The sequence below is a fragment of the Adiantum capillus-veneris genome, chromosome 17, assembly GCF_014529385.1.
Source record: "Adiantum capillus-veneris isolate H3 chromosome 17, ASM1452938v2, whole genome shotgun sequence".
Taxonomy (NCBI): domain Eukaryota; kingdom Viridiplantae; phylum Streptophyta; class Polypodiopsida; order Polypodiales; family Pteridaceae; genus Adiantum; species Adiantum capillus-veneris.
The window spans coordinates 107,070,680-107,085,536 of record NC_140947.1 but is presented as its reverse complement, the minus strand read 5'-3'; the positions used below and the strand labels follow the sequence as shown (position 1 = coordinate 107,085,536).

General features: G+C 43.8%; 1 protein-coding gene across 1 annotated transcript; it reads left to right on the top strand.

Moving 5' to 3' along the window:
- Positions 1-1,536: 1,536 nt before the first annotated feature.
- Positions 1,537-4,000, top strand: LOC147437843 (uncharacterized). Its single transcript, XM_086486012.1, has one exon. It carries the CDS (start codon positions 1,863-1,865, stop codon positions 3,816-3,818), a length of 1,956 nt encoding a protein of 651 aa, XP_086342138.1. The 5' UTR covers positions 1,537-1,862; the 3' UTR covers positions 3,819-4,000.
- Positions 4,001-14,857: the final 10,857 nt, after the last annotated feature.

Genomic DNA, 14,857 nt, shown 5'->3' with positions numbered 1-14,857 from the left:
CTATCATGTCTCCTCGTCGCTCGCAAGTAGCATACATTTTGATTGGGACATGCATCACCAGCAAGTAGCATACATTTTGATTGGGACATGCATCACCAACAAGACACGTATGTGCTTTTTGCCCATCCTCAAGCACGATATCATCAAACAACTAAAGCTCGCTACTTGCAGTCATGGTACCAAGTACACTATAGAGATGCAACCAAAAAAGCTTGCCTTCGCTTGAGTAGATATTTTGTGTGCGCCTCTATGTGTGTGTGTTCATGTGTGTGTGCGCGCATGTGTGTGTGTGTGTGTGTGTGTGTGAGAGAGAGAGAGAGAGAGAGAGAGAGAGAGAGAGAGAGAGTCAGAGTCGATGTGGGTGTGAATGGTGTGAATGAAAGAGTCAATCATGTGCATGTCTGTGCATGCATGTGTGTGTGTGTGTGTGTGTGTGTGTGTGTGTGTGTGAGAGAGAGAGAGAGAGAGAGAGAGAGAGAGAGAGAGAGAGACCGACTCGATTGTAGGCCTGCATGTGCATGTGTGTGTGTGTGTGACAGAGAGAGAGAGAGAGAGAGCGAGAAAGAGAGAGAGATACCTGATTTCCCTCGTCCTCAGTACAAGCTCCTCACCTTGCGCCTCGATCTTCTCCTGTAACTACAATTCACGCTTGCAACACTCGCAAGTCCCCCTACGCTCCACGCTTTGTGAACTACCACAGAATTACGTGAACTGCCCACACAATCAAACAGCTAGAGGTGGTGGGAGGCCAACAAATTGAATGGCGGTATTCCATTATTCTCCAAGGATTCCTAGGAGCCTTCAACGACGCAGATTTTCCCTTAATCATCCACCGTTGATCCCACCTCGAAAAGGAGGTGTCAATTAGTGATGAGGGAGAGAGAGGACAAAGGAGGAAAGCACCTTTTCCTCTCAGAATTCAGGAAGACGATGCCAATGTCCAGAGCAGTGTTAGAAAAAAACCGGGGTCTAGTGTATTTTAATCGGCTGAAATTATAAAATCTTGGTTAGATTTGGAGCTTGCCCTTAAGAAAACCGGCAAATTTACACAAGTTTTAGTGTAATTACCGGCAAAAGCTTCAAATTTTGACCTAAAAACCGGAAGAATTTCAAGTTTTCCCTTATTTTGATCGGCTAGGAAAAATGTATTTTTCTAGCCCTGGTCCAGAGCATGGTTCACACACCGTAGCTCAAGAAGGTTGGACTTGCTCAGAAAAAGTGGAGCGTGTCAGATTCTCTCTCTATGCGATTGGTTTAGAAGGTCTTCTTCCAGCCATGGGCGGCGGAACACTTTTGCACGCACTTGGGCGCAACTCAACATGGATTGTGGAGTGTGAATGGCTGCTCGAAGGGCCGTCTCCTTTCATTGGTCCAGCTCAGTGAAAACCTTGCGCCCATGGACTGTCCGAACGGGGCGAAAAAGTCCTTCCTTGTTGACTCTCTCTTCTCCCCAACCTATCAATAAAAATACACCAACTTGACCACGCGGCTGCTACTCTCGTCCAGAATCCGTACTGTTCTCAGGCGGCCTAGTGCTCTCTCAAATGGCACCTTCATCAGCCCTGCATTCTCCACAGTGCATGCCACCCTGCTTCAGCAGTTCATGAGCTTCACATTGGTGAAGAATATCCCCTGCTTCATCAATTGAGCTTCACCCATAGTGAAGAGCATCCCCTGCTTCATCGCTTGGGGCCTAATTGGGCTTCACATGATCATCCATCACTCATCCCCTACCTCATAAACTCAGCTTCCATTGTGAAGAGCTTGGGCTCCTTCACACATATAAGTGCATCCCCATCCATTACTGATCTTCATCAACACAAATCTAGCACGAAATCGCAGTCGATTGTCGAAGCACCATCATGCCAGAGCTCAATGCAGCAGAGAAGTTTGAGAAGCAGCACCTCGACAAAGTGGTCTTCCGTGCGATGATTGGTGCATTGCTCCATAAGATGACTGCCTGTTTAGGTACTGCCACTCTTACTTGGGCTACCGTCGTCGTAATGGGCGGCTTTGCAAGCCAAACACCCATGCCCGACTTCGTGCAGGTTACCATCCTTGTTGTCTTCATTGCTTGCTTGCTTGGACTTGCCCTTCTGTCTAGCAAGCTGGTGACCAGAAAGAGCCTTTACAGAGGCTCACTGGATCCGGTTCACCTCTGCTACAACGATAGACGCCTCAGCCGCATTACCACCTATCAATTCATCTCTATTGGTGTGCAACTAATTGTGTTCATCATTCCCTCTGCAGTCCTTTCTATCTCAAGCTTAAAGAGAATTGAGTTCAAGCATATGAGCTTGGCAACACTTTTGTTCCCCATGCGACACCGGCCAGGATATATTGGCTGCGGTGGTGACAATTCGACCAATGCGGTGTCAGATCTGCAAGCATGCTTGCACAAATGTGTGTCTGTCACTGCAAGGAACAGCACAATTGCAAGTATCTCGAGCTGTGCACAATTATGCCTTCCTGAGCAATACAATCTGCAGGTTTCCTTATACACTTTCTTTATTCTTGTAACGATGACATCCACATTTGCTTTTTTCTCTGTGGTATACGTAGCCACAGAATGCACTCTGAATATCTGGCGTAAGCCAGAGCTTAGCTTGAAGAAATACCATGATGAGGTAATGAGGAGGGCACTCAATGTGAGCTTTGTAGAGGCGGCCGAGTTCGATGCAAAGGAGTTTCTCCTTCAGGGTTTGGATGAGGACTTCACCATCAGAAACATAGCCCCTTTGGAGGTGATGAGGCAGAACTTAGAGCTGATAAAGTATCTTTACAACCATCCAAAGGGGGTGGAGATGGTGAACGAGGGACTTTCTTCGGAGGATACCAAACGACAACAGACGGCGGCCAACATCGTGGGGTTCTGGGCACGAAAGCAGAATTTTGAGAACAACACTACCTTGCTGTTGAAACTAGCAGAGAAATTAGGTCTTCCAGGGAAGACGGCAGAGGCGGCCGCAAACGCCTTCAGTACATTGGCGAAGCGGCATGTCCTCGATGTCTCTCCTTTGCTGAAAGTAGTGGTAGCAGGTGATGGTGGAGAGTCATGTACCGTGGTGGAGAAAGTGATCAATCTGATCCTGCGGAGGCGACTACCGACTTTGCAAGTTTATGTGCGTCTACTCGACAGTATTTTCATGTCTCAAAGTGTTTGGACCTGGTTAATTTCTCCATCTCGGCCAGCTGATTTAAAGAAGGAGATAAAGAAAAAGCTATCGTCAATTGCAGATCAAGAAAGAAGAAATGGAGTGATGCATACTAGAGTTGACCCGAGCATCCGGGCGCTCACTGGATTCTATGCATTTTCTGCACTGGACCGCCTCATGGAGTTTGAGAACGCCTCAAGGGGGAATCATGTACTGTCGTCGACCATTTCCAAGGCAACTACTGATCATACTGGTCCTAATGGTGTGAACAATAATGCCCCCACCGGATCCTTTGACAACCTCAGTAATAATGGCAGTGAGATTAGCCATAACTCCACTGGCTCTACTAGTGCTCTGAACAGCGCGCCTGGCTCTACCAATACCGTCGACAATGCCGGCGCCGATCAGATAAGCCATGACACCACAGCCAGCTCCGGTAGCAATGAAAACAATTGGCATACTCAAGCAAAAGCTCTGCTGTCTAAGCTAGATGAAGGCCTCCAGCATCAAAAGTTCATGTGGTTCTCTGATGCAGAACGATACCAAGAGCTATGCCGCAAGTATTTTACCCCTGCAGAAATGAACAGCGATCCACTTGGATCTTGGCTTCATGATGAGTCATGTGAGATAAGAGGCAAGGAGTATGAAAATCTGCCATTATAACTGCCAGAAGGTGCTGCTGCTGCTTGATAAGTAGGCTGCGCATGAAGCGAGAAATCTACTACACCTTTCCGGCCACCGTAGCCATAGTCAATCACCTTGTAATTGTGCAATTGTAATGCTCTTCACAAGTCATCATTAGCTGATGTGCGCTTACTACCCTGAAATAGTTTGCTTGAAAATGACTTGCCTACATCAAAGGTCACTTAAATCTCTATATCTCTCTCTCTCTCTCTCTCTCCCTACATCAAAGGTCACTTAAATCTCTCTCTCTCTCTCTCTCTCCTACATCAAAGGTCACTTAAATCTCTCTCTCTCTCTCTCTCTCTCTCTCTCATCATCATCATCATCTTCTTCTTCTTCTTGTTCTTCTGCTTCTTCCTCTTTTCTATGACGGAAAAAATCTCTCTTCTTCTTCCTCTCTCTCCCCCGGGCCCCTATCCATTACCCCCACGCTCCAACAAATATCAAATCGCTTATTGTATGGTCGGCAAGAAACGAAGGACGTCCCAACCGAAGGGTCTTGAATGAAGTGTAAGTGGTGGGATCTAGGGTGCTGAAGTGAAGCACCTTTCTTGCGAAGCACAAGCGTCGTTCGATTTGTCTTTGTTTACTTTTTTGGTCCATGTTTACTTTTGCCCCTGTCTTAGTTCGCTTTAGCAAATAAAAGCTTCACCTTGGGGACAAAGAAACCCACGGGACGCGTGGTCAGGGCATTGGGCTTCCATTAAGGGGGTCTTGGGTTCAAGTCTCCAACGTGTGGAGTTGCGAGTCGACATGTTGACTTTTTTTCTCCGTCCATTCCCCTCGAGATTCCCCCTGCCCTCCTGCAACCGTTGATTCCACCACCCTCGTTTCATTAAGACCCGGCCCGTGTTAGATAGTGTTGAGGTGTCCCCACTCCAATCCATAGTCGGTATTGACACATAAGCAAGTTGATTCATCTCTCTCTCTCTCTCTCTCTCTCTCTCTCTCTCTCTCTCTCTCTCTCTCTCTGTCCTAAGTACAAGACTTGTCAGATAGATCTTTGAGGTGTCTTTTGGGTTGCTCCCTACACAATCAACAAATATCAAATCCCTCTATATTCTAAACTACACACATACATTACATCACTTCTCGTATGGTCGTCATTTGTGTCTGTAGAGTATGACAAGAAAAAAGGGTGTTCCCAGTCGAGTCCATAGTAGGTGTTGGCAGCGTGTTTCCGTCATGTGTCGACTTTGCCCGGTGTTGGATAGTCGAGGACATTGGTGTGTCATATTTTAGAATGACCAGGAGCATGTGTGGCGGTGCTTGCTTTGCCATGGCCTCGATTACAATCGTTCTTGGAGGGTGGCGGGCATGCGACGCATCACAATGGCCCACCCTGCTAGCGCTCGACCCTCTTACATTGGGGTGGATATTAGTGCCGTTGCGTGCGACCTTGATGTGGCCCACGCAATCGATTGCAATTCCCCCGGAGTCTAGAGCTAATCCCGCTGGTATCGACGATGGTGCCCCTGCATCCGAACCACCTAGAAGCGGTGATGTCTGAACACGTAGCCGTGATTGGCCACTCATGTGACTGAGGATAGCTACTTGATTGATCTTGCTAGTAGTGACATGCTTGTCTAAAAGATTAAGCCATGCATGTGTAAGCATAAACTCTTTTGTACTATGAAAATGCAAATGGTTAATTGAGTTATAGTTTCTTTGATGGTACCTTGCTACACGGATAATTGTAGTAAATCTAGCACTAATACATGCACGAAATCCCGACTTTTGGAAGAGACACATTTATTAAATAAAATGGCGATGTGGGCTTGCCTAGTAATGATGCAGTGAATCATGAGGACTGAATGAATCGTACAGCCTTGGTGCCGACAATGCTTCATTCCAATTACTACCCTATCAACTTTCGATAGTAGGATAGAGGCCTATCATGGTGGTGATGGGTGACAGAGAATTAGGGTTGGATTTTGGAGATAAAGCCTGAGAAACTGCTACCACATCCAAGGAAGGCAACATGTCCCAATGTGGGGAAGTAGTGACAATAAAGAACAATACTGGGATTTTTCAAGTCTCGTAATTGGAAAAAGTAAAATCTAAATCTCTTAATGAGGATCCATTAAGGGACAAGTCTGGTGCCAGTGAGCCATGGTAATTCCAACTCCAATAGCATATATTTAAGTTGCTGCATTTAAAAAAGCTCGTAGTTGGATCTTGAGGTGGGGCGAGCGTCCACCTCCTTTGGTGTGCACTGGTTGCTTCACCCTTTCTGTCGGGGATGCGCTCCTGGCCTTAATTGGTTGGGATGCGGAATTGGCACTGCTACTGTGAAAAAGTTAGAGTGCTCAAAGAAAGCCTATGCTTTGAATACAGTAGCTTGGAATAACCAGATAGGACTCTAGCCCTATTTGTGAAGTGCGCGAGCGAGAGCGTGTGTGTGTGTGTGTGTGCAGCAATGGAGAAGAGAGGAGAAGAGGAGACCTTGTGTTTGCAGGGGCTAAAACTCACTCTCTACATGTGAGCCGCCTTATTCTGTTATGTACATAATGAATAAGTATAGTGGGTTGGCACCTGGCCTAACCGGCTACATGGGGCTTTATCCCAACAACCTCCCACGTAAAGGCCAATGTGGCCGTGAGAGAGAAAAGAAAACCGTACAAAACCTGTACAAGGCCATCACAAGTATGACCTTAGCCAACGCCCACTGGTTCACTGAATGTGTGTGCATCCAGCTCTAATCGTAGAGGAAGTATAGAGCGATCGACACCATACTCCTCACCAAAGCCGCACACATCCTGCAGGTATCTCACCACACGCTGCAAAGTGCCCCTATGCTCAAGGCCAACTTCAGTCACTGCACGACTAACTGCTCCCACTGCAAATGCACCTACTGCAAATGCAATCTCGGGTCTCGAGATGAGTATCTCGTATATGAGACTCCCGAATGCTGATGCAATCCTAGCAATATCTACCAATTTGACCATCTCAGTCAAATCTGGCTCAGAACTCCACTCATGGAAATCACCCTGACACCCGAACTCCAATTCTAGAATCCATCCTCGTGTCCATCGCATGTCACATGTGCACCAAGAGCATCTGTTTGTCCTGAACCCTGTGTGGTAAGAGCAATGCCTAGCTCTAACTCATATACATCAGTTCTGGCCTAAGCATATCCATGAATGACTGAATCACGGCTGAATCCTCAGCACTCATGTCATCCATATCCGTCATCGTATCCACGAATGACATGCTCTGCTACACAATTGGCTCAACATGCTCACAAACTGGAGCATCATGCAACCTATCCACAAAGGAGACATGCCTCATCTCTCTGCATGGCTGCGTACTCACGAAAACTGTGCCGTCGCACATGATGTACTCGCATCGCATGTATCGTGCCAACACTAGCACCTCTAGCTATGACTAGCTATCCACGATGCAATCTGAAACTGTGCTCATCCAGCACTACCTGGCATAAGCTGTCTAAGAGAAGTATCAGCAAATATGGCGATAAATGGAACGAAACAAAGTGAGCAAAACCACTCAAATGATGCCAAAACACCCGCTCTAATCCAAGAGCACTATGTGGTAATCCATGAAACTATCATCAACAATCTCCCTCCTGAAGAGATTACCACATGTATGTCAAATGACATAATCCGGTGAGCAAACACTCTCACAATGCGATGCCAAAACACTATGGCAAAGCAACCACTGAGTGCCAAACGCAATCAAAACACGATTGCAAACCATGCGCATAAACAAATAAGCTCGCAAGAAAAATCCGGCAGAGTTTCGGCAGTATTTGGCTATCTAACCATAATAACCATACATGCCATAAACATGCTCAAAACCATGAGCAAATCATGCGCAAAATCCGCACTCAAGTATACATGAGCTGCCCCAAAGTCTCAACTCCTTAAACTTGGAAAACAATCCTGTAATCCGAAACACAAAGTGCATCAACCGCACTCTACAAGCGAAGCATATAGTAGCATAAACTTGGATGCAAACCAACCAAAATGTGACACAAATTGATGCTCAAAATAGCTGAAAATCAGCCCACATATGCCATTGCAAGGCGAAGAATACCATCCGCCAAAAAGCGAGCATCATGTGCATCCACATGGCAATATAAACGAGCATCAAGCATGTACCAAATGTGTATCAAAGAGCATCCAAATTAGCTGAAAATTCAGCTCACAATCATGCTATAAATGCTTGCAAATCTCTCTACAAATCCGTGCACCACACTTTTCGAAATCTGCTCAATCGCATAAGTCAATGCACATAACCTGTGATGAAACCACTCTCGAACCTGAGAGTCCACAAGAATGCATACATCCGTGAACTGTTCTCAATATGTGCGCATAAATGTGTTGAAAATATCAATCCACACTCTCTTCACTGAGAGCAAAACATCAATGCGCAAAATAAGAGAATGACAAAATCTCAATCCGAGCTCTCTGAATGTAGCAAATCACCACAATATGCATACATAATCTTCAACCTTTCGAATACCCTACAGCCTGTCAGCCCATATCTTCCAAACTGCTCAGAATTTGCAGAAACTTCCTTCTACAAAGTTGTAGACTACGCGAAAAAAATTGGGCCCCGCGAGAATGGACCTGAAATGTGCTGTTTATATAGGTCAAAACAGATCTGTAAAAATCTGCACCTGTGCACCCTAGACGTGCAGGCAGTCTGAGTGACGTATCTCAAAATTGGTAAAGATTTTGAGAAAACTTTGTTCTGCAAAGTTGAAGCGGACGAAAAACAATCAGGAATAGAGGGAATTGGCTTGAATGAAAATGTTTTGGTAGGCCAAAACAGATCTGCAGAAACGTGCTGCAATTTTTGCTGCTTCTCTGCTTGCTTCCCCACTGAGCTCCAATGGTGCTCCCAATCCCTGAGCTCCGATACCAGTTGAAGTGCACGGGAGCGAGAGAGCGCACGCTCGCACGCGCGCGCGTGTGTGTGTGCGTGTGTGTGTGTGTGTGTGTGTGTGTGTGTGTGTGTGTGTGTGTGTGTGTGTGTGTGTGTGTGTGTGTGTGTGTGTGTAGCAATGGAGAAGAGAGGAGAAGATGAGACCTTGTGTTTGCAGGGGCTAAAACTCACTCTCTACATGTGAGCCCCCTTATTCTGTTATGTACATGATGAGTAAGTATAGTGGGCGGGCACCTGGCCTAACCGGCCACATGGGGCTTTACCCCAACAATTTGGGACCGAAGTAAAGGGATAGTGGTGGGCATTCATATTTCATTGTCGGAGGTGAGATTCTTGGATTTATGAAAGATGAAAAGAACAATTTCTTATTGGAAATAGGCTTGCAAGGAAACACACACATCTTGGAGATGATGAAGAAGCTCAAGGCACACAACAGAGAGTATGCATTGTTTAGTGCACAATGAAATATAAGTTAGCCCATTAGGAAAAATTGGACCCCCTTGGGGCCATGTAAGGATCCCTAATTTTAAGGGATTAAAGCTAATTTTGTAGGGGATGGAGGGAACAAAGACAATAAATAGGGCTACTTTTGTAGCTCTCTCTCTAACTTCTCTCTAGATAGGAGAGGGGGGGAAAGTAGGGAATGAGGGTGGTAAAGTAGGAGGAATAGGGGGGATAAAGTAGGAGAGAGAGGGGACTAAAAAGAGAGAGAAGTAAAGGTAGAGAGAAGAACCATTCTCTCTCTACCTATCACCAAACAAAGAGAGTAAGTAGTTATGATAAAAGCCACTTTCCAGTTCGTGCATCAATTTACCCCCAAAAAATGAATTTTGTATAAAATCTTCAAAATGGATCTTTTAAGCTTTCAAAAGGTCCCTATATATATATATATATATATATATATATATATATATATATATTTTAGAAGAATCTAGCTTTTATAAGCTCCAAATCTAAAATTCCTTGGGTCCCTCTCTACATTAACTCCAAAAATAAATAGACAATGCCACATCATCAAAACGTCCATCTAATAAAGCTTAAAAATTGAAATTTTTAAAATTTAAAAATTTCTCTCCTTTGAGCTCAAAAATTGAACCTATATATGAAAAAATATATTTTTAAGTCTTTTTATCCCAAAAATTGTCTGTTTATCCCAAAAAGTATATCTTATCAAATTTTTTTCCCATCATAACTTTTCACCATGTCTCTTCGCGACATAACCAATGAATCACTTGCGCCGTCATCTACTTGGTCAACTAATGTCAGTCTGCGTCTACCGATCGAATTTGCTCCCACAAAAAAAAAAGACGAGAAAGCATCTCAACCGGCATCCGTACGACGGTTTCGAGGAGAAACCAATGTTGACTTGTGGCTTGATGGAGGGTTGTATCCAAAAGATCCGCTCGTGGGATGTCATCTGACATTCCTACACTCCCAAGCTTAATCAAATATGTGGGAGAAGGTGAATGTGGTCTTCTTGGGTATTGTAAGAGATTGGACTCCAATCACGCAGGTGCGTCGGCATATTTCCGACAACAATGTCAAGTGTTACACAGTCATTCCACAAATCTCCAACAACAACTACATTCCACAGAGAAACAACTCAAAGATCTTAAAGAGGATATTAAAGCTACAGAAACAGAGGTAACTAAGCTATAGATTGCAATGATGCACCTAAAAGCCACTCCATTTGGCATGCGTGAGCGTAAGAGGGAGTTCTCTTCCATTGAAAACTTAGCATCTAATGGAGGGGCACGTAAGAAGCGGATCACGACAACCAGGTATTTTTTTAAATTCACAGTTTTCATAACTCTCAAATAATTTTCATCAATTTGTAACTCGGTTCATCTTTTGAAATAGGACATATATACAAGATGTGTGTGGAAGTTTTAGACAAGAGGAGCGTTGCAACCTTCTCCTAGGATGCATCTCAAAGGAAGATATACTTTACATCATAGGTTGTGAAAAGGCCAAACACATAAAAGATGCAATCACAAAGGAGATCCTAAAAAAGATCTCTAACTTTGTGTCTGAGGATGATGTCCAGAGAGCTTGTGATGAGGTTGGGATCAACACAAATGCATACCATGCACTTCATGGATTGATGAAAGATGCATTACGAGAGCAAGGCATCACCGGGAATTTATTTCCTATTCCACATAGGGTCCGACTTGCAAAAAAAGCAAACAATGATCTCGTTCGGGAATCCCTTGGTGAATACAAACACATTGAAGGATCCATGGTGTACTCTTCCACGAGTGTCAAGTCACATGGTAATATAAAGGGAGGCAATACTATTCCTAATGGGACAAAGTCTTTTAGTTATCATCAATTCAACAATATTTTTGTTGACTTGAAACGACTACAACGACCTATGGTTAAATTTTATGCTTTGTCTCCACAAGGTAATACAAATTGTAATGTCGTTTTTTATTTGTATTGAATATCATTTAGTATAACAATTCAATTCTTGTGTTGTTTCAGTACTTGGAGAGAAGCTCATATTTATTCTTAAACTAGATGAATGTCAAATTGTCAAAGGACGGAGATTGGAACGTATGAGTGTGACACTCATGAATGAGGCAATGTTTTTTGCAAAAGTCGATGCTATCGGTGATCATTCTCAGAAACCATCATTTAGTGTACAATCGGAAAAAGAAATATGGTGGTTAGGAGATTTTGAAGTTCCAAAGGAGACTCATGAGGTGTTGGCATGGGTCTTCTCTATGATCCCGTGGATCACAGAGGTTATTAAGGCACAACTAGAGGGAGAAAAGCTAGAAGTAGATGGAGTAGGTACATTTGATGTTGAGTGGCACTTAGGAGGTGATCTAAAAACAATCAAATGTATACTTGGGTGTAAACAAGGTGCTTCATCACTTCTTCCTTGTCCATATTGTGTACGAGGATACAAGGAGAGTACTCGTGGCTCCACCTCTTCAAAGAAAAATGTCAAGGGAAGTCAGGCAGCAGGGTCAATGGATGATGATGCAAGGGATTGGGTGTGCTCGATGTTGAAGTGTCCTCTCATGGAGGTCCCCAATCGGTCGACAAAAGATAAAACATGGCATCCCATTATCAATTTTCCACTTACAAATGTACCCTTTTGCACTTTGCATGCCTTTATGCGTATATTTGATCGCTTGTTAAAGCTTCACATAGAGTACGCTTTCACAATGAAACCACTTTCCAGATCCATGGAAGCCATTGGAATAGTTGAAACAATTCTAAATTCGATTGGATGTCATGGTGGCAATGTTTCTATCATCGGTGAGGTGGATAATATGCATGAAGTGCCACAAAACGTATCTATGAATGGTGTGAAAGCACGTAGGTTTTTCAAGAAACCAGCGATGCGAAAGGAGAGGGGTGAAGAGGATGCTCCATGGGAGCTATGGAAAGCGCTTTGCAAGTGTACGACCGATCAAGATTCAAATCCCGTGCTTGTAAATCTGCGTAGGCAAGTGTGGCACCACTTGGAGTTAGTGCTTCAAATCATGTGGAAACCCCAAACCACGAGCGAGCAAAAAAATTTGTTCAAAGATCACATTTCGAATTTCACTAAAGCATTTGTGCAAGCGTGGGGAGAGAGCAATATCACACACTACATGGTAAGTTACTTTGTTCAGTTCAAATTTTGATGCTATACATAAATATTTATTTGATCTAAGCATTTTTTCTTGATGCAGCATATTTTGTATGCGCATGGAGCATTCTTTATGTCAAAATATGGTTCATTAGACATGTGGAGCACTCAAGGAATGGAAAAATCACATTATCGAGCCAAAGGTGTTTACTTTAAAAATACACGTCACGGTGGTGGAACTACGAGATCCAACTACATGAAGGAGATGTTTGATTGGTTCTTTCGTTGTTCTTTGGGGAGATGTCATGCCATAGAGCGAGCGCGAAAGTCAAGTCTTTCCAAGGAGGTTAGGAGACAATCTCGACTTACTGCTAAAGAGAAATGGAGAAACTCCACCGGACCCCTTAATCATGCTAGGTGGCGTAAAAATCGCCATAGAGTGGGCAAACGTTGGTTACCCAACATCTAAAACAAATGATGTTATGCAATGTAATGTTTATGTTTGTAGATGTCTTTGTTGAGTTGCATATAATACTTCTCCATTTATCTATTTTTTGTTTTTTATATTTTGATGATATTAAGAGTTTTTTCAAGTGGCCTGGTCAAGTGTGAAGAGACTTTTTTTAAACAAAATAGAGGGCTTTTAGAGAAGAAGGAGTCTCATTTTCAATCTTGCCCCTTCTTACACCATGGCACGCACAAAGCAAACAGCAAGAAAAGATCAACCTTTTTTTGCTCACCCTCACTCAACCGTCCAAGGTGCTCAAAAACCACCTTGGATACACGAACAAGAGCTCTTAGAAGAGATGGAGAGAGAATGGTCAGGTGAAGAGCAACAAGATGGACAACCTTCACGCAAGAAGAAACGGGTAGTGACATCAGACACAGAAACCGAAACGGACAACGAAGCACAAAGCCCACCATGGAGCGGACAGGAGATCCCAAGCAATCATCGAGTTCTGGCTGGGAAGACATTGCCACGTGGCTTCGGCGCTCTGCCATCAGATCAGCCTGGAGGTGATCATGGGTTACTAAATGAAGAGGATTTTGAGGATGTAGCAGACGAGCCAGTTGGAGCGCAGGGTGGAGTTGAAGAGCCAGTCGGAGCACATGGTGGCCTTGAAGATGCGCAAGCTCCCCCTCGCAAGCCCTCACGTAAAAAGAAAAAGTTTTTCAAGGTTCGCCCTCGCAAGGCCCATGTCCCAGATCCTACCATCCCTCAACAACGGGCTCCTACTGTGAAGCGAAACATTCCAAAGGCGTTGCAAGAGATTCGTCACTATCAAAAAATTTCAGACCTTCTCATACGCAAGGCACCATTCGCACGTTTGGTAAAAGAGATCATGCAAAGTTATCGAATGGCGTTTCGAGTTCAAGGTATCGCCGTAGAAGCTCTGCAAGAAGCGGCAGAATATCATCTAATTTCTATTTTTGAAGACACCAACTTGTGTGTTATTCATGCAAAACGGGTGACAATAATGCCCAAAGATTTAGCTCTTGCGCGTTGAATCAGAGGACAAAGAGATTGAATTTGACTTTTAGGCAATTTTGCCAATGTAAAGATATATTTTTGAAATATAACGAGTCGTGTACATTTGTTTTAAGTGATAAGTCTAGCTAAGTAGAGAGAGGAAAAGAGAGAGAGAGAGAGAGAGAGAGAGAGAGAGAGAGAGAGAGAGAGAGAGAGAGAGAGAGAGAGATGTGGATAAAAGAACTGTCAACCAAGTTTGGTTGATTGAATAACCAAAAAACCATTGTATTCTTATAATTTTTGCTTAAAAAACCTTTAATTAGGCTGTCTAGAGGCTTGCCGCAGAGGCGCGCGAGAAGCCAAAAGTAAATGTTACTTCTGACTTCTCGCGCGCCTTTGCAGCAGGCCTCTAGACAGCCTAATTAAAGCTTTTTTATGCCAAAATTATAAGAATACAATGTAATTATGTTTTTATTGATGGAGATTGGACTGAAAAAAACTCTATATTTTGATTTAGAGAATTACATAAGTGTATCACAAGATAGAACCAATCATATACTATCTATCGTACAATAAACTCAATATAGAAGTTGAAAAGTACCAGTTAAAATCAATTTCCATTCGAATTTTGAAATAACAAAGTACAAAGATGTGATATATCTCATTACATATTTGAAGGAGTTAATTACAAGATTTATGCATCTATTGACTGCTTGAGCCATCTAAGATATGGCGAGCAATGTTTTCTCGGCGCTCTTGGGCGTAAGGAAGCTGTTTGTGCAGCACATCCCAAGCAATTTGTTCCACATTGCTTAGACCTACAGCTTGGCTTAAGGCCACGTTACAAAGCACACGACCACGAATGTGTGTCGCAAATGCAGCACTGGCCAGAGATTTATTTACAAGATATATAACTTGGGAGGCTTGAGATATGGTTGACAGGCATAGGATGCGGCTCATTGCTTTCATCATTGACACCCAAAATTGACCACAAGGAGTGTACTCCTTGTGGATTATCGCAAAGCCGTCCTGGGGGAGCTTGCCAAGGTA

Excerpts from the sequence above, each read along its gene's own strand:
- LOC147437843 (XM_086486012.1), top strand. The coding sequence starts at position 1,863 with ATGCCAGAGCTCAATGCAGCAGAGAAGTTTGAGAAGCAGCACCTCGAC.